General features: G+C 57.2%; 1 protein-coding gene across 1 annotated transcript; it reads left to right on the forward strand.

Moving 5' to 3' along the window:
• The first annotated feature begins 1,252 nt into the window (after positions 1-1,252).
• Positions 1,253-24,325, forward strand: IL11RA (interleukin 11 receptor subunit alpha). Its single transcript, XM_034072880.1, is given in 14 exon segments — positions 1,253-1,294; positions 1,297-1,419; positions 19,574-19,673; positions 19,964-20,024; positions 20,141-20,307; positions 20,450-20,564; positions 21,219-21,251; positions 21,592-21,755; positions 21,858-22,021; positions 22,123-22,264; positions 22,650-22,745; positions 22,926-23,025; positions 23,648-23,730; positions 23,821-24,325. Coding segments are annotated over 14 exon segments (1,392 nt in total). The 5' UTR covers positions 1,253-1,267; the 3' UTR covers positions 23,838-24,325.
• The last annotated feature ends 278 nt before the right edge of the window (positions 24,326-24,603 follow it).

Below are 24,603 nucleotides of genomic sequence, written 5' to 3' on the forward strand. Positions count from 1 at the left end.
AGGTGAGCAGGCTGGTGGGACAGGACTCCTCCTGCAAAGCACCTGAAGGAGCTACACGTGAGCTGACTCAGGGAGGGACAGCCCCAGCCCTGGCACAGCCCCAGCTCTTGTAGTGCAGGCAGGATGGATCCAGCCACATGTGGCTAGCGAGGCGGCCGCCCCGGCCACGAGCATGTGCCACACTGGGCCTGTTCCTCAGCCGATGTGGGCACTAAACCTCAACCACAGCGAAGAGCAGTACCCGCAGGGAGCTGGTGCGGGTGCTGGGCTGGGCATGCCACACACAGCATCTACCTCTCCCATATCCCGTTATTGTAGGGTTGGGATGAAGGAGGACACTGGTTTATTACTGTAGGGTTATGCAGGAGGTGAGGTGACTCACAGGCATTTATTGTGGGGTTGCAGAGGTGTGCCAGGGCACGGGCAACGATGGGTTCATTACCTTTGGGTTGCAGAGCGGGGCTGCAACCCTGCTCATTGCACTATGCTCAGTGGGGAGGGAAATGCGGGGTCCATCCCACTTCTGCAGCATCACCAGCCATGATGGCATCATATCAAAAGGTTCTCCAGCATGACCCCAGAACACACGTGGCCCCAGGTGCCAAGGTAAAGTTCCCAAGGAGGAGTATTCACCATCAGCTTTCCCATTGTACACTTTTCCTCTTGTTTTTCTCCTCCAGAAAATTGTCAGTGTGATAAAACAGAAAACACCTTGGAAAAGGGTTGGGCGATGGAGGGGGTGCTTCAAAAGGGGCACACAAGCACACACCAAAAGCTGTGATGAGGAATAAGGCTTCCCAAGCCCTGGGGGCCAGATTTCACCCTACACATTCCCCATCAAACGAACCCTTACAAACATAAACCCCAAAGAAATGCCCCTCCCAGGGCAAGGGAAACTGAGTCACGGGCAGGATCTGCCTGCCTCAGCTCCTCAAAGATGCTGGGATAAGGGCAGGTGGAGATGGCAAACGCAGGACGAGCTTCCTGCCGAGGGCTGTGCACCCTGGGGCTGTCCCTGAGCCCCGGTGGGGTACCCAGTGCCCCGGCCGGAGCGGGACGGCGAGAGCCGGCAATGGGATGAAGTGGGGACCGCACATCCCGAGGGACACCGCGCATCCCCTGGGAACACCGCACATCCCATGGGAACACCGTGCATCCCATGGGGGGCTGCGGGGAGCGGCCGTGGGGCCGTGTCGGGTGCGGGGGGCGGCTCGCAGACAGGAAGCTTCCCGGCGCTGCGGCTGCAGATTGGCAGCGCCCTGCTCCAATGGAGCTGCGGCGGCGGCTCCGGGCTTCGCACCGCCTGCGCTACCGGCCACATCCAGCCCGGTGCGGGCGCTCCGCCGCCGGCCCCGCTCCGCGCTCCGGACCCGCTCCGCCGAGCGCCATGGACACATAGCCTCGGCGCTACGCAGGAAGGTAGGGAACCGGTCCCCCCTGCGCATCCCTTCCCAGAGCAGGGGACCAGCCGCCGCCCCGACGCCGCGGTGAGGGGCGCGCTGCTGCGGGACGGCTGCCGGCGCCGAGCAGCAGGGGGCTTAAACCCCCCCCGTCTCCCCCAGCCTGTTTGCTGCTCTTACTGGGGTAAAGTTGTGTGTGTGTGTGTTGTGCCCCTCGAAAAAGTTGCAAGAACTTTTCCTCTCGCTTCTCCCCCCGGCTGCCTCGGGGTACCCGGTGCTGCTCCCCCTTCCTCCTCCCCGGAGATGCTCGAGGGATGGATGTAGTTGTCGGGGTGGGATCTTTAATCCCGTTCCCCAGCCTCCACAAACGCTAACCCGAGCGCATAGAGTTTGAACCCCTTTCCCCCGGTTTTGTCTTCGGGAGTAGTTTTCTGAAGAAAGGCTGGAACAACACCAGGCAAGCGCCGCCCTGTCAGGGCCCCCTCTTCTTCTGGGGGGTCCAAGGAGGAAAAGCTGCTCCCAATTAGGAGAGGCGCGGGAACATGCGCTTTCCCATGCGCAGGCACTGGCTGGGCTCTCTGCCTGCCTTGTCCCGCTTTGCACCGGGTGCCGGCTCCATCACTTCTCCGTGCTGTGCCAGTCCCTGCGGTGCTGTGCTGTGCCCAATGCCAACTCTGGGCTGGTGAAGGGTGTCAAAGGGGACCACGGGGCTGAGATGGGCTCAGATATCACTAACAGCAAACCGAGACCTCATTGTGATGGTACCTAGGGGTACCTTGCCTCGGGTCTCCATGGGGAGAAACCCAGAGCTGCAACAACTCAGACGCTTTGCTGTGCCCAAAGTGGTGTTGGACTGACCGGTGTTGATGACACAGCCAGTGCCAGGCCGGCCAGGGCTGGCCAAGCAACTCTGGTGCCAGGTTGGGAGGTGCCCGCTTGGTACAGGCTGCAGCCACATCTGTCTGTGTTGTTTGCAGGAGGAGGTGGGGTACTTGCACTGTGGCAGGTCACAGCGCGGTTAGGCTAAGCAGAACCAGTGGCATCCCAGCCTGGAGCAGGGCAGAGGAGCTTCACGGGGAGATGCAAGCTGGTGGAGGTCCCTCCAGGGCCAGGGTTGGGGATGGGACATAGCTGCATTCACACATCCTGCTCCCAACCTGGCCCTTTCTGAGGGGAGTGAAAGGGGCCATATCACCTCTCTGGAGAGGTGCAAACTGACCTTGGCAGGCAAAGTGGGACTGGAGATGAGGGACGGGGCTGAATGGTGACAGTGTGTTGTGCATAGGGTTGGACATCACCCATAGTGGGTGAACAGGGGATGTGGGCTGCAGTAGGATGGTGGGGACCAGTCCCAGGAGGTGCAGCTGAAGGCAGAGACTGCCTGTAGGGAGGTGGAAGAAGCGCAGCTCTGGTTTTGCCCTTCCTCCTGCTCCATGAACAGGAACCTCTCAGGGAAGGGAAAATTTGACATGATGATATCTGATAAGCCACTTTTTCCCTGTCTCAGAGAGCCGTCTTGGCAGCAGGGGGAGGAGGATGCTTGGCCAAGTGCTAGCCTTAGAATCATAGGATCATAGAATATGTTTGTGAAGGATGAATGAATGACTCATAAGACAGTGAGTCTCCCTGCTGTCTTTATCGGGGCAGCAGCGGTGGTTCCCTTTTGCAGCCGATGGGCTTATCAGAGCCTTATGCTGGGTGGGCACCCAGGTAGCCCACACTTGCATCCCCCAGCCTTCCACCTCCCTTGCCCTTCTACCCTGGCTCACCTGGACCATCCTAAATGGGGATCCCCCCATGGATGGTAACAGTGCATGGCACTCTCTACCTGCCACAAATCATGTGAGTGCTCACTTCAAACCCTCTCTTTCCACTCCACTCTTGTTCAAAGGCGACTCCAAGCTCTTCCTGCTCACACAGGGATCAACCTCCCTCCAGTTTCCTGCTGAGTGCGTTCCTGGAGAGCTTATTCCCCTATGGGAATTGTGCCAACATTGTGCTTTCAGTTCAAGACCTCTTCTCCCTCCCGGTGTTTACCCTGCGGTATTTATAGCTTCCTTGTTAGGTTAAACAAGCCAAGAGATTCTTGCATCTTCTTCTCCCACAGGTTTAGATCTGGAGGAAAACCCCTCATGATATGCTTCCCGCAGGACAGGGCAGGTGCCAACCTGTGGCTCTGCTTTAATCCCTTCGGAAGACTCTGGCACCTCTCCCAGTTTGTTTCCCCTCTTCTTGTTCAGGCATGGGATGGGATGGGGTGGCCCTGCCCCTGCTGGAGATACAGCCAAAGACACAGCCTGGTTGGGATGGGAGCTCTTCCCTACTGGCGATGTGCTGGGGTCTTGCCAGCATTTGGGGTGCTGATGCAAAGCCAGCATCAGGAATTAGCCCTGGGATGTCTGGGTGACTCGCTGGGATGTTTAGAGAGCTTTTGGTTTTCCTAAGTGTTCCTGTGGTTACAACAGCATCGTATGTGTGAAAATCACCCAGTCTCTCTGACCGGGCATGTAGTGACCTTACAACCCAAGCTCCTACCAGCAAATCTCTCTGCACCTCCTGGTGATGGCTTTCCCCTCCCATGCAGGCTGTGAAGGTGGGGAAGGGTGCAGATGCCTTGCACTGTGGTTGAGTCGTCTTCTCCAACAGCCAGATTCCCATGGACCATTTCCATGGAAAAAGGAAAATTCCTCTGGAAATTAGAAGCAGGTTTGCCATGTCAGGGATCAGCGTGTTAATAGGAATTATCTCTCAAGCCTGGCTGCTTCCCAGGTCTCTGAGTCACCCTGGCATGGGGGTGGGATGGGGTGAGCTTCAGGCTCTTTTGGATGGTCACAGCACCCACAGGCCCTGGAGCATGCACTGAGCTCTCTGGTACAGGCGGAAGGCTGGGCTGGGAGATGCTGTTCTTCCTTCTCTCCAGTGATGTGAGTCTGGGACATGGAAAAAACAATGGCAAACTTCTCTTCCTCTTGTGGTGTTTGCACTGGGGGAGGACCAGGAGACGAAGGACAAGGAGTCTGTCAAGACCTGATTCACTTCTGTCCTATCAGGACCATGGGTGGTGGTTGCATCTCATGAGTGGAGCTTGGGCTTGTTCTAGTGAGGATTGCTCCTTGGTGAAAAAGCTTATGAGGGATTTTGGAAGGGGAAGGTCACATCCACCAGTGCCCTGCTCATACATGTTTCCTTAAGATGATATGGGAGAGTACAAGCAGGTTGGAGAGACTGGGGTTGAGACCTGGTGTGGTTCGATGTGAGACTGGCAATGGCCAGGGGACCACAGGTAACACTGTGATTACCACAGGTAATCAACCAGGAGAGGGGAGGATGCTGAAAGTGTTTTGGGAGGATGCTGGAAGTGTTTTGGAAACCAACCCGGGGCTCCCTAGAGGCTGCTCAGCTCTGCTCCCCTCCTTTCAATATGGAGATGGTCAAAATAGAAGCAGCAGAATAAAAATGGTTATGGACCCGCTGAGATTGCCATATAGGGAGCAGTGGAAAAGTTTAGGGCTCCTTCATCTAATGAAATCCTGATGGTGGAAATAAGGTCACTTGGGCATCTTCTGGTTTACCCCACCTCCTACAGTGAAAACAAAGGATGCTGAGCAGTGTTGAAAAGCTGATGCTGGAGACACACCAAGGGGGAGAAGGGATGGGCGAAGCTGCTGGCTGGGAAGCATCATCTCTGTGGTAGCCTGGGGAGGGTCGTCTGTCGCCGGCAGAAAGGGACTGACCCCGGGTCCTGTCCCACTTAGAACAGAGCTGTAGCCCTGAGGGGTGTGGAAGCACACAAGGGACACAGTGGGGCTGGCACAGCATTCCTGGAGCACATTCCAGCTGGCTGGTGCGGCAATGCCCTTCCAGCTGTTTCCTTCGCCTTCCTGTGCTTTTACCAGCCCCTTCCTTTGGGACCATGAGCTTCATCCTGGCCAGCCCAATAGCAGCAGCTGGAGCCAGGGACCTCACCAGCCCCTCTTTGATGAAGGTCAACACAGGCACCACCGCCTCTTCAATTCAATAATGGTGCGATTCAGCCCTTGCCTTCCTGCAATAGTAGCTATGAAGAAATAAGAAGTGCTGTGATGCAGGGTCTGTATCACGGACCAGCCCAGCATCGTGCCCCTGTTGCAACAGAGCTCCCGACAGCTGTGCTGCAACAGCCCCACAATGGGGGATGGCTCGGGCGCAGTGGCTCAGCTTGGCTTTGCGAAAGCCGCTGTCACGCAGGCTGTCCGGGCCAGCTGGCTTGTCCCCAGACTTTCTTGCAGGGCCAGCTCCTGGGGAGGTCTGCAGGAGCCTTTCCTTTGCTTTCCATGAGTTTTGCCCGAGGCCCCAAGGCTGAGGAGGAGCTGGTGGACCCGACCAGCTATTGCTCCATCCTTGTCTTGCAGGGGCCAGCATGCAACCCTGGGGGGTTCCTCGGTGCTTTGGCAGATCCTGAGTTTTTTTAGCTCCTGCCAGGCCCCCAACGGGCTGTTTTGTAGCTCCCCCATGGCTGTTCCGCCCCATCCCAGCGCTGAGTTTTGCTGCTTTATGGCTGGAGCACGGATGTGCCTGCAGAAGCATCCCTTTTCCCTGGCCTCCCATATCACATCTGGCTCTGTTTCCTGTCTCCAGCTGAGATTGTGCCCATGGTGCATCCCAGTGCCCAAAAATTAGCTCTATACTCTTGTCCTCGACTGCTGTATTCCCCCCCAATCCCTGCAGCACCAAGACATGCAAGGAGCAGGATGCAGCCTCCCAGTGCCTGCAGAGAGCAGCCAATGTAAGCTCCGGAGGGGCTGGTCTCTTGAGCATCCTGTTGACACAGCTCTTGTTCTACTGCACATCTCCATTCCTCCTTCCCAAACTGGAGGCTGCAGCTATGTGCCAGGCTTCTCTGTCAGCTTCAGCAGCTGGGTGGTTTGCTCCAGAGATGCTTTGGAGGGCTCCACGCAGCCCATGAGGTTCTGAGGTTTGGACTCAGACTGGTCCAAAAGGAGGATGCTAAGATGCCCAGGCTCAGATGGAGCAGCAGCAGTGCTCATGCTATGCCCTAGGATGGGTGAAGGATGTAAGAAAGGCAAGGTCCACAGGGGAGCTCATCTTGGTTTTCACCCCTGGGGTGCAGCTGGAAGAAGAAGACAGATGCTGGGGCAGTGTCTTGCTGCATCCCCAGATGATGTCCCATAAAACATGTCTCCAGCAGGGTAGTTATGACAATCCACAGAGAATTTTCTTCTTCCAGTGCCTGGAAAGGTCCCTAAGAGCTTCTTTTTTTTGCACATTTACCCCATCTGAATGAGCACAGGGATGCTGCAGCAGCATTTAACCCTCCTGTGGTACACAGGCGACCTCAGCACTGCTGCCAGCAACGTGGCCGCTGCATCTCCATCAGCAGCAGCACTTCAGGGATGGCAGCGAGAACCTCTTCACCATCCCTTGCCACAACCAGAGGAGGGTGGAGCATAGCCAGAGGCAGCATTTACATCCAGCTCTATGAATTTCCAATTACCAGCTTGCCCTGCCACCGCACGAGAGGTTCCTGCACCTCATTTTTGGTGAAATGAGCCATTTTTCTCAGTAATTTAATAGCGTGGGCAGGCTGCTTTGCTGACCCGGAGCCAGCAGCCAGCACCGAGGAGCCTGTGTGCCGGGCTGCCGACCGTAACCACCTTCCCTGGGCGACGCAGGAATGCTGACCTAATAGAAAAGACATTTAAAGAGGAGTTTTGGAGAGCGGCTCGGCTGGGATTCGGCTCACACGCACAGCTCCTGGCAGCAGAGGGTCCTGGGTACCAGCACAAGCAGAAGGGATATTCCCAATGGGAGCGGAGCAGCAGGGCACAAACCCTCCTGGCTGTCAATCTGCACAGCAGCTGCTTTAGTTTCTGGATACAAAGGCTGCTTGGGAAGGCTGTCCCAGGCTGTTGCTGGGACTGGGTTCAGCGCCCGGCTGCGGCTCTCCCAAGGGCTGGAAAAGCCGTGGTGCTTCACTCTGACATTTTCCAAAGGAGATGTTTTGATTTTATTTTATTTTATTTTTATTTTTTTGTTAATTTTGCTTCATTCCCCACCCCAAGGTAATGTTTGGAAGCCAAATTTAGCTTGATTCAACCCAAAGTATTTAAAAAAAGTAAAACCACTGAAAACCAAACAAGGCCTATCATTTAGAACAAAATGTTTTGGTTTTCATTTTCCTTTTGGCACACAAAACACAAACTCTATTTTTTTTCAGTTTTTTTCCATTTTCCTCTTGACCCACAAACAATTTTATTACATTTTGCTTTTTGTTCTTCCTGGTTGTTTCCCAAAACCACATTGTGCTCTGTGGCTGGGGGGCAGGCGATCTGCTCCTGGTGGGATGGGGGTCCTGGTGTGGGTGCTTCCCCATAAAGGTCAGAAGGATTCAGAACAGAGAAGCAGGAGCTGCTCTCACCGCTGCCAGCACTGACTCAGCTGGGAGCTCCTTGTGGAAAAGGGAGGCCCGCAGGCATGGGATTTGGGATTTGGGTTTGTCCCAGCTTTCCTACAGCGATGTGAGCCCTGGTTCTGAGCCCTGCTGGTACCTGGGTATGGCTGTGCTATGGGTGCTGTGCCCTGCTGCTGGGCATCCCCTCCGGGAAGGGCGAGCTCTGGCACTGCCTTCCCTCCTTGTTTATTCAGGTTTAAAATTAATCCGACCTTCCCCTGCTCAGGCTTGTGCAAACACAGTGCGTCCCTGAGTGGGGAGCTCCTGCCAGCCCAAGGGCAGCCCTTTCTGTCCCCACCTCGTGCTGCTGCTGCTGTGTCCTATGGGTAAGGTCCCCACATGGACCCGGGTGCTGGGGGTGCTGGGGATAGTGGGGTGCACGCTCTTACTGTCAATATGCCAACCTCCTCCTGGCAGAGGCAGCTCTGGGTGTAAATCAGTGCACAGTTAATCCTCTGGTGCACGTTGCCAGGAGGCTGAGTGCCCAGATCCGGTGTCTCTGGGCTGGGTGAAGAGTGGCTGTGATGCCTGCATCCCGGGCAGCCCACACGTCACATCCAGACATCATTCCCCCAGCCTTGACCCACTCTCGTTGCCGTCCAACCCAGCCCTGTGTCCTCCATCCTTTGCCAAATCTCAGCTTTCCACTCTGCCCCGGCTTCACCGGGGGCTGTTGGCTGGGCAGAGAGCAAGGAAAGGATGATGAGGAGCAGCGCCGGGGCCAGCTCCAGCGCAGAAGCAACCGCCCGGCTCATCCACCACCTGATTTGATTTTATTCCCCTCTCAGTGCCTCGCTGCATACCACAGCCGTGCTTTTTATAGCCCCCAGCTGCAGCCTCGGCGTGCTCCCAGCCCGCTCCCTGCTGCGGTCCCGCTCGCTCAGTGCCAGCATCCCTGGCTGGGGCAGGGGGGTTATGGATGGATGACATCCCCGGGGTCCCTGTGGTGGTTCAGCAAGAGGAGAGCACGGGCTGCAGAGGAAGGCAGATAATTAAACCCTAACCCGGAGACACGCTCCCGTGCCGGCGGAGGCGTTTAAAGAGCTGCATTAGTCACCCCCATCGCAGCCGGCGCGTGCCGTGTGCCAGGTCCAACGCCAGCAGTGGTGGCCTGTCCTTCACCATCCCCTCTGGTGCTGCCCAGGCACGTTCCCAGCCTGCCAGAGCCACCAGCGCCTTCCATAACCCATGGCTCTGCCAAGGGGGGTGTCAGCAGTGCCCCATCCACTCCTAGTTACCCGACAGGCTCTGGCAGGGTTGAACTGCTATGAGAGAGGTTAGAGGGAGGTTAAAGGTTCCTCCCTGCTCCCCAGGATTGCTTTTATGAGTGCCTGGAGTTTGCTGCCGTGTTTCCACATCCCACATCTGGGATGCTGCTGTGGGGTCCAGAGTGTGGAGAAGAGATGTGCGGCTCTGTTGTCAGCTGCATCCCTGTAGCATCCCTGTGTTGGGATGTGGGGTTTGCAGAGTGGGGGCAGCCAGCCAGCAGGCAGGGAGCAAGCATCCCCACTGGGAAGCAGCGGGGGGGGGGGGTGCATCTTTCCCTATGCTTTCTCCAGACGTGATTTCACCGCCACAAGGAGGGAGCGAGGCCAAGGGACAGGCTCTGCTCGCCTTGACGGCACCCGAATCGCTTGCCGGGCTGTTACTCATATGGGCTGTGGCTGGGGACAGAGTGTACCCAGGTCCCCACAAGCCGGGGGGGACGGGGGGCTCAGTGAGCCTGCGCTATTGGGGTGCTGCCAAGGAAAACGGGGAGGGAAAAGGGCATGGATGAACAGGGGGGCTTCAGGCTCACAGACTGCTGTTCTCTCCTTGATGCCAGTGGTGAAGCCTGATGTCCAGCTGAGCAAATGGGGCCAAGATGGGGCCACTTTAACCAGGGTGGTGCCTGTGGCTGCTCCCTCACATCCTGGTGTGATTTTTCAGAGCTGGGCATGGCAATGTGGAAGCAGAGGAGATGCTGCAAGGAGGCAGCATCCTGCTTCATCCTTCTTCATGGATCTGGGGACATATCCCAAGAAGGAGACCCCTCTGGGAGGAAACCTCAATGTGCCACAGAGCCACATGGGACCTTCCGATAGCCACTCGCCCTGGACCAGCACCGGGGTATTGAGTGCCTGGGGCTAATTTTAAACCTTGGCCAAAACACCGTGTGGCTTATTCTGCCTCCGGCAGGGAGAGGCAGAGAAATAGCAGCGGTGCTGCCATGTGGCTGCTGCCAAGCAGCTGGGGCCAGGCAGCCTTGCCTGCACACAGGCAGGGAAGGCAGGGAGCTGTGGAGGTGTGGATGTGCACGCATGGCTTTTCCAGAAGTCCAGTTTCAACCCAGTGCGGGTGGCTCCAGACTGGGAGGGTGTCCCCTAAATCTGCTGCCTCCCAAAGGTGCTGGGCTTCACCCTATAAGGGTTGGGGTCTCACTGGCAGTATCCCAGTCCTTGGGCAAGCAAGGGGGGGCTCTGGGAAGGGGGAGCTGGTGGTGCTGCCGGCCAGGTGCCGAGCATGCCGGGAGAGGGGAAAGCCTGGGAGACTCGTTCCGAAACAAGGCTGCCCTTTTATTCTCCTTTACGACTGCATTTTAATATCCACAAACATCCCTCCCTCCCCACTCTCTGCCAGCAGAGCCTGTATCCCTGCTCCTGGCCTGCCGAGAAACCCCGGCCAAACCCTGGGCCCCAGCACAGGGGAGAGGATTATTTCCCTCCCACCCCCCCCTCTTAATATGTGTTTTCTATAGCTCTAATTGGACAGGCTTGAGTCCCGGCCAAGGCAAACACACCTGGGGGAGCCTCGCCTTACAGACCCCATCTGCTGTGCTGGGGGCTCTGCTCCCTGCACAACCGCTGCCTGGCCCCTTTATAGGGGAGGGGGCTGCTGTAGGGGTGGGACCGCTCCCACATCAAACCCCAAACAGCCTCTGTGGAGGAGGAGAGCCCAGAGAGGCGGTGCAAGGAGATGGTGCAGAGGCAGCAGGGGTACCTGCAAGAGCCCCATCCTGCAGCAAGACCCCCTTCCAGCGTGGAGCTGAGGTATCTCCCCCACTAGAGTGCTGCTGCACCCATTAGGATGCTACAGGGGGGGGATGCGGTGGGTACCAGCAAGGGTTTGCCCTCCTGGGGTGACAGCATGGGTGCATTAAGGGGTGGCAGCCCCCAAAATCTGCATGTGTATGGGAGGGAGAATGTGGGGTTCCCGTGGTGTCTGTCGGGATGTGGGATTACCTACCCAGTGACACCCATCTGGGAAGCATTCGGGAAGGCAAGCAAAGGAAACCAGCGTGCCAGGCCACCACAATGACTTGCATTGACAGCCAAATCCGAGCTGGGCTGAGCTTTGGGTGCTTCTTCCTGTGATTGCTGGCTTGCTTGTGGGGCTTTTTGGCTGGGCTCTTCTCACTTCTGTTGTTGCAGGGGCCACCCCTGGTGTCCCCATTGTCAGCAGGATGAGCAGTGCTGGCACCTCCATGCCAGGCTCCCATGGGTTTCACACCACATCTGTGCCTAGCCAGAGCCAAGAGAGCTTTGGGGGTCTCTGCTTGGCCATATCAGGGTCCCACCTCTTCTGGGACTAGGGTGAACACCCTGACAGTGGCTCAAAGAGGTGTGGAGGCACACAGCACCATGGCTCATCCTAGAGGATATTTCCCCCTGTGTTCCATGTGCCATCTCACCACCTCCCAGGGATATGCAGGGCACAGGGCCCCACTCCACCCTTAGGGAGGGATGCAGCACATCATCCATCCTCCATCTGCCCTGGCACCGAGCAGGCATCACTGCTGCAAACTGCCCTCCCGTGGTGCCACTGACTGCTCCAAGGAGGAGCTCTGGCAGCCACTTCACCCTCTCAAATCTGGCTGGTGCTGCAGGAATACAGGCTGCAAAGGGAAGCAGTGTGCTTTGGAATACACACCCTCCCAATGCACTGGAGTGCTTTGCACCAGCATTGGCATCTCAGTGCAGTAACAACTGCATCAGTAAAGAATAGGACCTGGCCTCCCCAGGACCTGCTGTCAGATGGGTTATGAGGTTCACACAGGCTGGAACGTGCCTCTGTCCCCCTCCAACCAGTATCCAAGGGAAAAGGGATTCCCTGTGCATGGAAGGGACTTCGAGGTGCCTCCAACCCGAGCCAGGGCTGTGCAGAGGGCAGCTGCAGTGTTTGTGCAGGGTTTTGGAGCTGCCTTGGACTCCGGTCAGAGCAGGCTGCGAAAGGAACATTTCGAAATCCTTCTGGATGAGGAAAATTCCACGGGCAGCCCCCTCCGGAGAAAGTTTGGGATGGCTGAAATGTTTGGAGTGAGAGGATGCTTGCTTTTGTTTACTCTGAGCTGTAACATTGGATGCAGGGGGCAGGGGTTGGGGGGGAACCCAAAAAGGGAAAGAAAAGAGACAATAGGAGGCTGTAAACAGAGCTGGCCTGGAGTGGGATCGGGGCGTCTCTCCAGCACTGGGGAAGGAGATGTGTCAGCACGCTCACTGCATTGCCCTGCTTTTCCCCTGCTCGGATACGATCACACTTAATCTGTCAGGAGAACTTGGCTGGGTTTTTTCCCCCAGCACAAACGGAGCTGGATGGTGTTTTTCCAACCTTCTCAACTCAGGCATTGCTTGGCCCCCAGCCTCTCCTGCCCCAGCTTTTCCCCATTTCTTGCCTCTTCTCCATCTCTCCTTACGGCCTGGGGGCTGCCATCTGATTGACCTGGCATGAGATATGGGGCATGGATGCTGCTGCAGTGAGGTGCTTTCCCAGCATCCATCCCTGCCTTCACCTTGGAGAAGCTTGCTTCCAAGCTTGGAGAAAACAGGCCATGGTTATCCAGCCCACCAGAGCCTGGCACCAGCATCCCCACATCACACATTGCCGGGGGGTCCTCTCCACACACACAGACACTGACAGTGGGGTGCAAGGGGTTAATGGCTTTGGTGGTGGCTTTATTTGGCCACCCAGGTGGCACTTTATGGCACCTGGAATCCCTCCCTGGCCCAGAAGGGATTTTGTTTTGCAGCAGCAGCGACAGCAAATGGGTAGCTGGGGGAGTGTGTGTGTAAGGTGAGCTGTTTGTTTTGGCACTGCCACCCTGCAGCAGTGCTTTGGCTGACCCGGGCACCTTCGTGCCTCCGGGAAGGAGCTAAGCCCGACAGCTCCTGGGCATCAGCAGGCTTTGGAGCATGGGGAAGGTTGGGGGGAGCACCAGGAAGGGGGATGCTGTGCGGTCCCTCTCTTGCTTAGGGCTCCCGGCTCCAAGCTGGAGTCCATCAGGAGGAGCTGGGCTTGTGTGGACCATTCACTTCTGTATGTCTGTTATAGAAACAGGGAATGGTTTGGGTTGGAAAGGACCTTAAGATCATCCATGGGCAGGGACACCTCACACTAAACCATGGCACCCAAGGCTTCATCCAACCCGGCCTTGAACACTGCCAGGGATGGAGCATTCAGAACGTCCTTGGGCAACCCATTTTAGTGCCTCACCACCATCACAGTAAAGAACTTCCTCCTTATATCCAATCTAAACTTCCCCTGTTTAAGTTTTAACCCGTTACCCCTTGTCCTGTAACTACAGTCCCTAATGAATAGTCCCTCCCCAGCATCCCTATAGGCCCCCTTCAGACACTGGAAGGCTGCTATGAGGTCTCCATGCAGCCTTCTCTTCTCCAGGCTGAACAGCCCCAACTTTCTCAGCCTGTCTTCATATGGGAGGTGCTCCAGTCCCTGATCATCCTCGTGGCCTCCTCTGGGCTTGCTCCAACAGTTCCATGTCCTTCTTATGATGGGGACACCAGAACTGCACACAGTGCTCCAAGTGAGGTCTCACGAGAGCATATTCCCTACATATATGGATGCATAAGACTTGTATCTGCCCTAGGGCCAGCTTATGGGGAGTTTGTTCTGTGGGATGCGGATGCTGCTGGGGGTGAAATGCCGGGCACAGGCTGGTACCCAACGTTGTGCCGGGAGCTGTGGCTTCACCAAAACCTCTGCCAGGCCGGGCTGAGCCCAGGACTAAAAGAGGAAAAGCCTTTCCCACCCTGCTCTAATCACAGGGTGGCCCAGCTCCATTGCCAGCGGGTCCCACCCGTGTCCCTGCATCTGGCACCGTGCCTGTCCCCATCCTTCAAACCCATACCAAGGGCAGTGGGGATGCAGCCCCCCCACAGCTCCATCCCTTCCATCCCAAAACCAATCTCCCGGCTATAAAGAAACCCACCAGCACTACAGCTACAGCCTGTGGGTTTCCTTACAGCCCAGGGATTATTTTTAGGAATGATTCCGGCACGTGGCTTTGGGGAGGGGGGAGTGTGGGGATGGGGATAAGGATGGAGATGGAATGGGGGGGGCCTTCATTCCCCAGGCTGAATGCAGTGCTGCCAGCTGGCATGGCCTCAGGGCTGCTGGCTGCTAACAGAGCCCTCGCTGTTTTGGCCCTTGCCGATGCCTCCAGTTACAACCAGGAGCCAGAGACTTCTTCCCATGGGATGGAGCAGGGGCGGGCAGGAATCGGGAGTTGGGGTGGGAGTTTCCTGGCCCCGGTAAGAGCAGAGCCTGACCTCCATGAAGCTGCTGGCACGATGAGGAGTGTGGTGGGCTCCTGGACCCCAAGCACAGGGTTCCAGTAATACCTGCCAGCCCCATGGAGGAGAGAGGTGACCCTTAGGATATGGGGTGGGCTTGGACACCAGTGGTCAGCCAGGCATTGTCAGGGGATGTCTGGGTTGAATGGGGATGTACATTATACCTGCCTGTGGAGATGAACTGATTCCCCAAGTGGAGCTGGGTTTAACCCTGTGTTTGAGTTGAGCTGGGGTTAACCCCAGTCCTGGGCTGCATTGGATTTAACCCCACAGCTGGACTGAGTAACTCCATGATTGGGTTGTGCTGGGTTTGACTACATGTTTGGGCTGAGCTGGGAATAGCCCCATTTCTTGGCTGCGTTGGGTTTAGCCTTGCATTTGGACTGTGTTGTGGTTAACCCTGCATTTGGGCTGAGCTGAGGTTAACCCCACTCCTGAGCTGTGTTGAGTTTAACCCCACATTTGGTCTTCATAACCCTGTGTTTGGGCTGCTCTGGGTCTAACCCCACATTCTGGATGAGCTGGTTTAACCCCACTGCTGGGCTCAAGCTGCATTTAACTACACATTCAGACTGCACCAGATTTAACCCCAAATTTGGACTGCACTGGATTCCATCCCATTCCTGGTCTGAGCAGGACTTAATCCTGCTCCTCAGCTACATGGGATTTAATCCCATATTTGGGCTTTCCTGAGTTAAACCCCACTGTAGGACTCTAGTGAGTTAAACACTGCATTCAGGCTGCTCTGGCCTCACAGGGAAAGGTTGCAGCTTGTTTTACTGGTTTAACTGGGGTAATTCCAGTGTGCTTGGTTGCAGGGGCTGCACTTGTGTGTGTGTTTGTGCTGCTTTAGCCTAGCCCAGCATGAGGGCACATGGGTGCTCAGCAACCCACCGAGGTGGTACCAAAGAAAGCAGTGATTTGAGGTCCCCAAGGCACTGGAGGGACTGGGTACAACAAGTGGGGCATCAGCCCAGCAGTGCCCAAGGTGAGTGCTGATGATGATCCTGAGGCCTGTGCATGTCCCCAGTGGCCCTGGAGGTGATGGGGGACATGCTTCTGTCCCTGCCACCACCCTTTGCTGTTCTTTCTCTGGGCACCAGTGGTTGTGACAGTGCATTTAGGGGACAGGAGGGGCTGGTTGCAGGGGACTGTCCCAGCAGCGGGGTTGATGCTTCCCCATCAGCCTAAAGCCACATGGTGATGGAAGTCACCAGTGCAGGGGTGGGATGCTGAGAGGTTTCTGGTCAGGTCTGCAGCCACGGGGATGGCCTAAGGCTAGGCTGTGGCTCCTTAGGGCAGGGCACTGTGCTCATAAAAGCTGCTGGGAGGAGAGGGGGTTAGTGGGGTTCTGTGCTCGTAACCCTGCAGGAAAGCAAGAAAAGGGGAACTCCTGCTGCTTGGAAGTGCTGCCGCCCTTGGCCACAGGACGTGTTTCCCACAGCTCGCACTGGCAGAGAGGAGGGTCTGGGGTGCAGGGATAGGGATGCTCCTCCAGCTCAGGGGCAGGAATCATAGGATCACGGGACAGTTAGGGTTGGAAAAGACCTTAACATCATCTAGTTCCAACCCCAGCCTTGGGCAGAGACACCTCACACTAGACCATGTCAAATACCATCTCTGGGGCATTAGAGCTGGCCAGCATCAGGCACTGCCTGTTGAGGGAAGCTTCTTGCAGGTAGGTAACTGCAGCAGAGAGCTGCCAAGTGCTCTTGGGTTTTATTTACCACATCTCTATAGCAGCAATGCTGCCCCAGGCCACACTGGGGAGAGGTTAGGAGGCAGCCAGCTTTCTGTGCTCAGTGGGGAGCATGCCTTTCCTCCCCACTGCCATCTTCAGCCCTGTAGCATGGCATCATCTGCTTATGTCCCCTTCCCCACCACCCTCAGCTCTGCATGTGGCTCATTCCCTTTGAAGAGAGACTTCAAATAGAGCAAAGGAAAAAAGGAAAGAAACCCAAAACCCACTGTCTTTTCAAAGCACGAAGCACAATGGAAAGTTGGCCTCCCCCAGGAATCCATACTGGGCTTTGCCAGGCCACAGCAGAGTGGCCATGCTGAGGGGACTGTCACATCCCATGTAGGCATCAGAGCCAGTGCACACTGCTGTGATTTTGGGGGGTGTTTTGGCTCACTGCATTGCAGTTTGGATGCAGGAAGGGGATCATAGCAGGCTTTCTCTCCAGAAACTTGTGGATGAGGTTAGGCTGGACAGTAGGGCTGGTGCAGGGTGGAGAGTGGCACCTCATGCTCCATGGTTATGGGGCACACTCTATGGGTGCTATGCATAGCCTGGTCACCCTGGTGACCTGAGCATCCCATGCCAAGGGAGCAGGGTCTGGCATCACTGCCAGGGCCAAGCCACAGCCCTGGGCTGGATCCCTCTGCCATGGCCATGGGTGGTCACCCAGCCCTGAGCAGACGCCTCTTGGGCTGGGATTAGCATGTGGGGAGGAAGAAAAGCTCTGATTGTTCCCTGTGTCCCGGCTCAGCTCCAGGACCACTGTGCTGGGACTCCCTGTCCCTGGGATGTGTCACCGCTGTGCAGGCATAGAGGGATGCTTTCTCTGCCTGCGTGCCCATCCATAGGGATGCAGACACTAAGGAAGGTGGCCTGGCAACACACCTATGTTTGTTTGCATGCATGCTTTCCCCTTGGCAAGGAGTTTGGTTGCATAAAGTCAAGGGGATCCTTCCTGGGCAGGCTGTTTGGAGCACTGCCTGGTCTGGAGTGCTGGCCCAATGCCACAGTGGGGCAGACAAGGGATCCGGGTCTTCCCCTGCTCTGCGGCTCTTTCCCCTTTTGTTTGTGGCTGTCGGGCAGGCAAAGAAGGGTTTGCCTTGTTTCTCTTCTCTGCAGTGGTGCTTGGTCATGGCTAGGGTTTGGCAATGCTCAGGCAGGTCATTTACTAACCCAATGCATGTGTCTGGGGAGGGTTTGGTGCTGCACTGACAGGGGTGGGCAGTGCCCAAAAGAGCCCATCTGAGACAGGGGAGCTCATAGGGAACTGGGGTGAGGATGGGGAGCACTGGGGGGACACCTGGGACAGAGGGTGCTGCAGGGTGGGAGGACGTGCATGGGGTCACTGGGGAGATTGGGGCTGGGATGCAGCTGGGGACGGGGTCTGCATAGGTGTTCTCTGCAGCCACACAGGGGTCTGGGATGCTCTGGGCTGTGCCTTCAGCTCTCCCTTTATCCATGCATGGAAAGATGCCTCTCAGCATCATGGCTGCAGGGTCATTTCCACACTGGTCAGGTCTCAGTGGCCCTGAGCCTTAGCAAACAGCACCCAGAGCACATCCCCTTGCCACAGAGCAGCATGAGGGGCAATGGGTGCAGCAGCTCTGCCTTCACCCTCTGCAGCGTTCGCATGAAAACCCAGTCAGGAGAAGAGATGATTCTATTTTAAAGCTATTTCTCCCATCTCCACACTAACACTCTCCCTGACACTCCCCCCTCTCCCTTCCTAAGCACCATCCCCTTCACTCTGCTCCACGTGGTGTTTGGAGTTATTTTTGGTTGCTGCTCTTAAGTGTATTTTAAGTCTTCTCTTTTTTTTTTCCTTCCATCACCAAAATATTTTACTTTCAGGCCAAATGTTCCCAGTTAGTTACCAGCATAGTTTTGGCAAGCACCTTTGAACTGAAGCTTCCCGGGAATGTTTCTATGGGTGGTTTGGTAGGAAAAGCTTATGACAGTCTCATGAAATTATTTGGGCTTGGGGCTTGTATTTGAGGCTGCCTGGCTTGTTCAGGGCAGGGTTGATGTGGGCCCTGTGTGCCTTCCCCCTGCATTCCCTGGCTGCAGCACATTGCCTTGTAGCTCTGTTTGCTTCACCACACTGTTTGCTCTGTGGCCATGGGCACTTGCCCACAGGAGAGGAGCCAACACTGGCTCTGGGGTGCCTTTGCCAGGCTGGAGCATCCCTCTCTGGAACCCCTTGGCTGTGCAACCTGTGTGACTGAGGATTTACTTCCATGAGCTGCATCCTGCTCTTGGGGCTGACAGTATCCATGTAAATAAATGGTTCTACCCATTTGTGAGGGGTGGGCAGGGGGTTATTCCAGGGAAAATGATTCAGCTGTCTGTGCCTGCTGGGAGCAGCCTGATAGGGACAGTGGGATACTGATGATATGCATGATGTGATGCTGGCCAGGATGGATGCCCTGAGGTGGTGCTGGCTGGCACAGGCAGGGTGATGCTGGCTGAGCCTATGGAGACTGGAACAGATGCTTTAGGACAGTACTGGTTGGCACAGACTGGGTGATGGTGTCTCTGGTGGACGGAGTGATGGTGGCTGGTATGTGCAGGACAGTGCAGGATGGAGTGGATGCCTTAGAGCGGTTCTGGATGGGCTGGGCTGGCCAGGGTGATGCTGGATGGTATGTGCAGAACAGTGTAGGCTGGAGTGGACACCTCTGGGAGTGAGGAGACCCCACTCTATGGGAGAGGTTGGCCCATGGAGAGTTAGGTGCACTGACTCAGCATTCCACATGCTTCTCACTCCTGACCTACTGGTGATCTCTGAATGGGAGAAAGGGATTTCAGGACCATTTTTCTTGAGACCAGAGATTCTAAATGGCCTGGAAGGGCACAGACCTGCACTGATCAGCCCTTTAGTGCGTGCAGGGATGGGCAGTGATGTGGGACCCGCAGTCTGCCCCACTATTGATATGGGCAGAGCTGTCACAGACCTGCTATCCCTGGCTGTATGAGCCTCTTCAGATCTGACTGCTGTCTCCTGCCATGTAAGTACAGGCCAGAGTTTCTCCTTATTCCTTTCCTGCTCTGCCTGCACCAGCTCAGGTCTCTGGCACAGGATGGCAAAGGCAAAGAGGCCTTGGTCACACCAACCTGTGCAGCCCCAAGCTCCCAATCCATGTTTGCCCTGCATTCTCCTGGCATGGGGACACCTTGGCAGCTAGGGACTAGGTGTGACAGTGGCACAGACCCTGCCAGCTGGGGTCCCAGTGTCACAGTCCCTGTACTGTGCCCAGTGGGATGGGATCAGGCAAGGGGGGGATGCGGGTGCCTGGTGCTGCAGGGATGCTCTGTGCTGTGGGTGCTGCAGGGATGCTCTGTGCTGTGGGTGCTGCAGGCCACCCTATTACAGGGGATAATGCCCTTTCCCTTCCCTCTCTGCCTCCTCCAGATGCGCAGTCCCATCCCAGGCCTGGGCAGGGTGATGGTGTTCCTCACAGCAGCCCTGGCATCAGCCTCCCTCGCCGTCCCTGAGGGCTGGGGAGAGGAAGGTGAGCCCCTTGCATAGCATCCCATGTCCCAGCCATGGGGTACCCCATTCCCCTAGTCAGGGCATACACAAAACCCCATGGCAATGGGTGCCGTCTGGCCAGCATCCTGCTGCAGCTGCCCATTGCCCAACTGGGACCAGTGCTTCCCAGTCCCACTTGGTGGTACCTGCATGAAGCAAGACCCCAGAGCCAGCACCCAGCTCCCCAGGGGGGTACCCCAGGTTGCTCAGCACCCAGCCCCGGCATGGATTGGTGCTAACACCCATCTGGGGATCTGTGTGTCCCTTTAGGTGTGCAGTACGGACAAGTGGGGACAGACGTGACCCTATTGTGCACCGGTGCCCATGCTGGGTAGGTCTTTTCCATGCACACCACGGGATGTGTCCAATGGGATGGCTTGCATGGTGAGCCTGGGGTGATTTGCTGTCCCTGTCCTCCAACACCCCTATATGGTCTCTCCTCCCCAGCACTGCAGTGCAATGGAGACGAGCAGATGCTGCAGCACTGCCCGAGGGCTCTGTCACCCATCAGGGATCCCTGGTGCTGCCTCGGGCTAGCCTGGCCACCACGGGAGCCTACAGCTGCCATGGCGAGGACGGTGGCCTCCTGCACACCGTGTCCCTGCGGCTGGGATGTGAGTAGCGTGTCCATGGGCTGGGGTGTGTGGGGTGTGCAGCCCCACCAGGATGGGGCTGTGAAAGGGTTGCCAGGAGGGGACTCTGCAGTGACAGGATGGGGGTCCCCTCGCTGACTGTCACTTCCCCCCCACACCCCAGACCTGCCGGGGGTCCCCTTTGTGTCCTGCAGAGCATCCGACTATGAGAATTTCTCCTGCTCCTGGACCTCCAGTGTGGAGACCTTCCTCCCCACCAGATACATCACCACCTACAGGTCCCTATAGGGCACGGGCTTGGGGGGTTACAGGGTGCCAAGGGTAAGCACCAAATTGTGGTGGCCATCATGGGTTCATCTCCTGCACCCCAGAGCAGGTTATGCTTGGGGGTGAGCAGAGCACCAAGCACTTGCTTGCTCCATGGTGGGCCCCAGTGGTGTTGGGAGGCAGCACAAGCAGGTTCCCTTCCTGCCCAGGGCTCTGCCCGCACCAGAAGGGCTATAAAAGAGAAGCAGGTCAGTGGATGAAAGGAGCCCTGACTGCTTCCAATTATCCCAGCAGGCCAAATTAGTGGGATGCTTTGAAGTGAGACAGAGCCCATAAAGCACAGCCCTGCTGAAAGCTGCAGGAGCAGGGGATGGGGTGTGCTGGGGAGGGGGCCATGGAGCATCAGGGGTGGTGGGAAGCAAAGGGCCTCGGGGCTTAAGGGAGGGCAAAGCCAGCTAATGGGGAGCTGCTTTTATCAGTGTCCCTGTGCCTTTGCTGAGACCACCAGCTCTGTGCCAGGCTGCTCACCAGCAGGGATGGGCATGGGTTTAGCTCTGTGCCCCTTGCCATGCCACCCATGTAGCAATGGGGACAATGGGGGTGTAAATGCCTTTTGTGCCATCCCCTCATCCTCACTGTCTGCTTTTCATCTCTCTCTATGACAGGAAGAAATCGCTGACAGGTGAAGAGAGGCGGAGGTAGGACTGAATCCCACTCTGGTCCCATTCCCTGGGAATTGGTTCCCAAAGGCTCTGCCCCTGTCCTCAGCAGGGTCCCCAGAGTGAGGGGTATCTGTATCCATAGCGAGAAGAGTTTGGTCCGTGGGGGGACCTTTCCAGAAGGGACTTTGGGCTGGGATAGAGACATTAATTCATTCTCAGAGGGACATGCAGGGCTCTGCAGGGTCGAGGGCAGTTCAGCTGTAACAGGGGCCCCTTCACCAGGCTTTTGGCTTTGGGGTGTCCCCACATGTCACCAAGAAGCTGTCTATGCATGGCGGGTGGGGGGACATGTCACCACTCTGCATCCCTGCCGCAGGAACAAGAACGGGCACATGGGGCCATGCCTGCAGGATCCATCCCGCCCCGGCACCTGCACCGTCCATGGGTCCGAGTTCTGGAGCTCCTACCGCCTGAACATCACCGAGGTGAACCCCCTGGGCTCCAGCTTCCGCCTCCTGGATGTCACCATGCAGGCCATCAGTGAGTCTGCATCCATCCCTCTGTCCATCCCAGTGTCCATCCATCCCACGGGCAACCAGCTTTGGATGGCAGCGTGGCAGCCCCTTATCCTCTCCTGTGCAGTTAAGCCAGACCCTCCGGAGGGCTTGGTGGTGCAGCCCATCCCCTTGGCCCCACGGCGGCTCCTCGTGAGCTGGAAGTACCCCTCCTCCTGGCCCAAGGAACCCCACTTCCAGCTCCGATTCCGGCTCCAGTACCGGCCCGTCATCCACCGCTCCTGGTCGGTGGTAAGCAGGGGGGCAGGAAAGGCAAAGCTGTGGGCACAGGGCAAAGGAGGGCAATGAGGGGTGCCCCAGCCTGCCCCACAGCTCCCCTTTGTTCCATGCAGGTGGAGACGGTGAACCTGTCCGAGGTGATCACCGATGCCTTCGCTGGGCTGGAGCATGTGGTCCAAGTCAGTGCCAAGGATTTCCTGGATGCAGGGAATTGGAGCGAGTGGAGCCCGGAGGCCAGGGCAACACCAGCCAGAGGTGTGAGGGGGACAGGCTGCAGCCCCAGCAGCCCTATGGGGTTGTGTCATCCTGCCCTAGAGCCCCTTCAGCACCTGCACCTCCCCAGCCCCTTCCCTATGGCACCAATTCCCCCCAGATATCACCCAGAGCTCCTGGAGCCCCTTAAAGTTGACCCAAGGAGCTGATCCCATGAAAAACTGACCCCATGTGGGAGGCTTTTGCAAGGGGACAAAGCATCTCCCAGCCCCACAGCAGCCATCTGGGGCTTGCCCCCCACAGCCTTAGGGCAGAGAAGGGTTCCAAGAGCACCCCTAGCACCCTTGGGATACACGAGCATCCTTCTTTGGTCCCTGGGTGCTGCCCATGCTGTTGGGTGGGTGTCTCACCTGCTCTGTCCTTGCAGACCTGATCACCGCAGTGAGTGAAGAAACCACTACAGACACCAGCCTGGAAAGCCTGGCCGAGGAGCCCTCCCAGGCTCCCAACCCTGAGCCCATCAGTGAGTGTTGCTGGGGGTGATGGGCAGCAGGGCCAGGCTGGGCTCACGGTGGCTGGATGTCATTGGAAGGGTCTCCTGCCCCATGCCTGTGTGTGGTTGGGGTGTCCAGGAGCTTCCAAAGGCTCCCCTGGATGACAGGGTCTGTGGCATCCCCAGGCCATGACAGTGTCTCTATCCCAGACCACAGCGAGCCCCTGGAGAAGACAGCGGTCCTGGTGTCCCTTGGCATCTTCGCCTTCTTTGTCCTGGCTGCTGTTCTCGTTGTCACCATCCTCATCTGGTAGGCTGGGTTGTGGGAGGGGAGCACTGCATGACTGCTGTTCATTCCACTGATCCCTTGAACCCTCAGCATGAGGTACCCCATCTCCCCCATGATGTGCTTTGGGGCCCTTGCCCAAACAGAGTTGATGCCAGCCCCATAAGGTAGTTTATGCTCCCCTTGCCCCAGTGCCACATAAATGCATGTTCCCAGCACACCCCAGCATCTGCAGTAGTGCCCAGTCTGCTGGGGTCTTCCTCATGAGCCCACATCTGTGGGACCTTTCTCTGTATACCCAAAGATGCTGCTATTAACATCCCCCCAAAGGGTCCTTCCTTGCTGGGGTCTCTCATGCTCCAGAGTCAGCACCAAGACCTCTCCATAAACTTTTCCTATTTGGAATTCCTGTCCTTGGGTCCCCTCATCCTACACGACTGGGTTCTCCCTCCCATGGTGTGACTATGCTATTAGTCCCTATCCCCATCCCAGCCTTGCTCTATCAGCTCCTGTAGGCCTGGAGCTGACCCATTGGATTGGCTGGGCACAGCTGGATGGGGATGCAGATGGGAACCCCTGGGGATGCGCGCAGTCCTGGTACCAGGGGGTTGCTTGGGGTCCTCAGCCACCACTGCTCTGTCCCCAGGCTCCGGGTAAGGAAGCAGGGCGAGGACAAGACCAAACCCCACAGCTTCTTGGTTGCTGCCACCCACTTGAAGGCACTACCGAGTGAGTTGGGGTGCAGGGGGTGTGATGGGGACATGCAGGGGAGGGAGTGTGGGAAGTGCCCTCCTCAACCCCTGCCTTCTCTCTCGGCAGAGGCCCAGATCCTGTAGTGATCCCTGGCCGATCCCTGCTCCCTGCGCCCGCTGTCCCATGCGTGGAACTTGATGCCACTGCCGGTCCCCATGGACCCCACGTGTCCCGGGTCACCCCACGGCCATGGACATTGCACCCTGGGGATGCAGTATGGATCCTAAGGAGAGTGGATGTGCTTCCAGAAGCTTTGGGCTGCCCATGCCCACCCGGAGCTGTCTGGAGGCACCTTGGACTCAAGGCAACGGGGCCAGCCCTGCTGCTGAACACATGGGGATAAGAGGCTGAGCCAGCCGTACCTCACTGCCTAGTGTTGAGGGGGACTGTGCAGGCAGGCTCCTGGGGTGCTGGGCATCAGTGAGCAGGGGGTGCTGAGCCCTGCCCATCACCCCTCACCAGCCTGCAGAAGGGACCCCCCATCTGCCTGCCCCTCTCCCACATGCTGTGCCTGGAGAGCACAGTGTTTCCAATAAAGGGGATAGTGTTGGCACTGTCCTGGCAAAACCAACCCCGCAGATGGAGCTGCATCAGGGGAGGAGTGAGTGGCAAGAGGAGAGATCCCACCCTGGGGATGCTCCCGGTATAGGTCAGGCTTAGCCCCTCCAGGCACCACTTGTTGAGTGCTATAAGAGGATGCAGCAGATGCCTGGGACATCTCCCTTGTCCTCACTAGCCCGACAGCAGGCACAGGACCCTCTGCACAGCCCCTCTAACTCAGCATGTGGCCCCCTCCCCGCGCTTTGACCCAGCTCTGATTGCTTCCATGTGTTGGCACCTCCCAATCCC

This window comes from Melopsittacus undulatus, chromosome Z (genome assembly GCF_012275295.1).
Source record: "Melopsittacus undulatus isolate bMelUnd1 chromosome Z, bMelUnd1.mat.Z, whole genome shotgun sequence".
Lineage (NCBI taxonomy): Eukaryota > Metazoa > Chordata > Aves > Psittaciformes > Psittaculidae > Melopsittacus > Melopsittacus undulatus.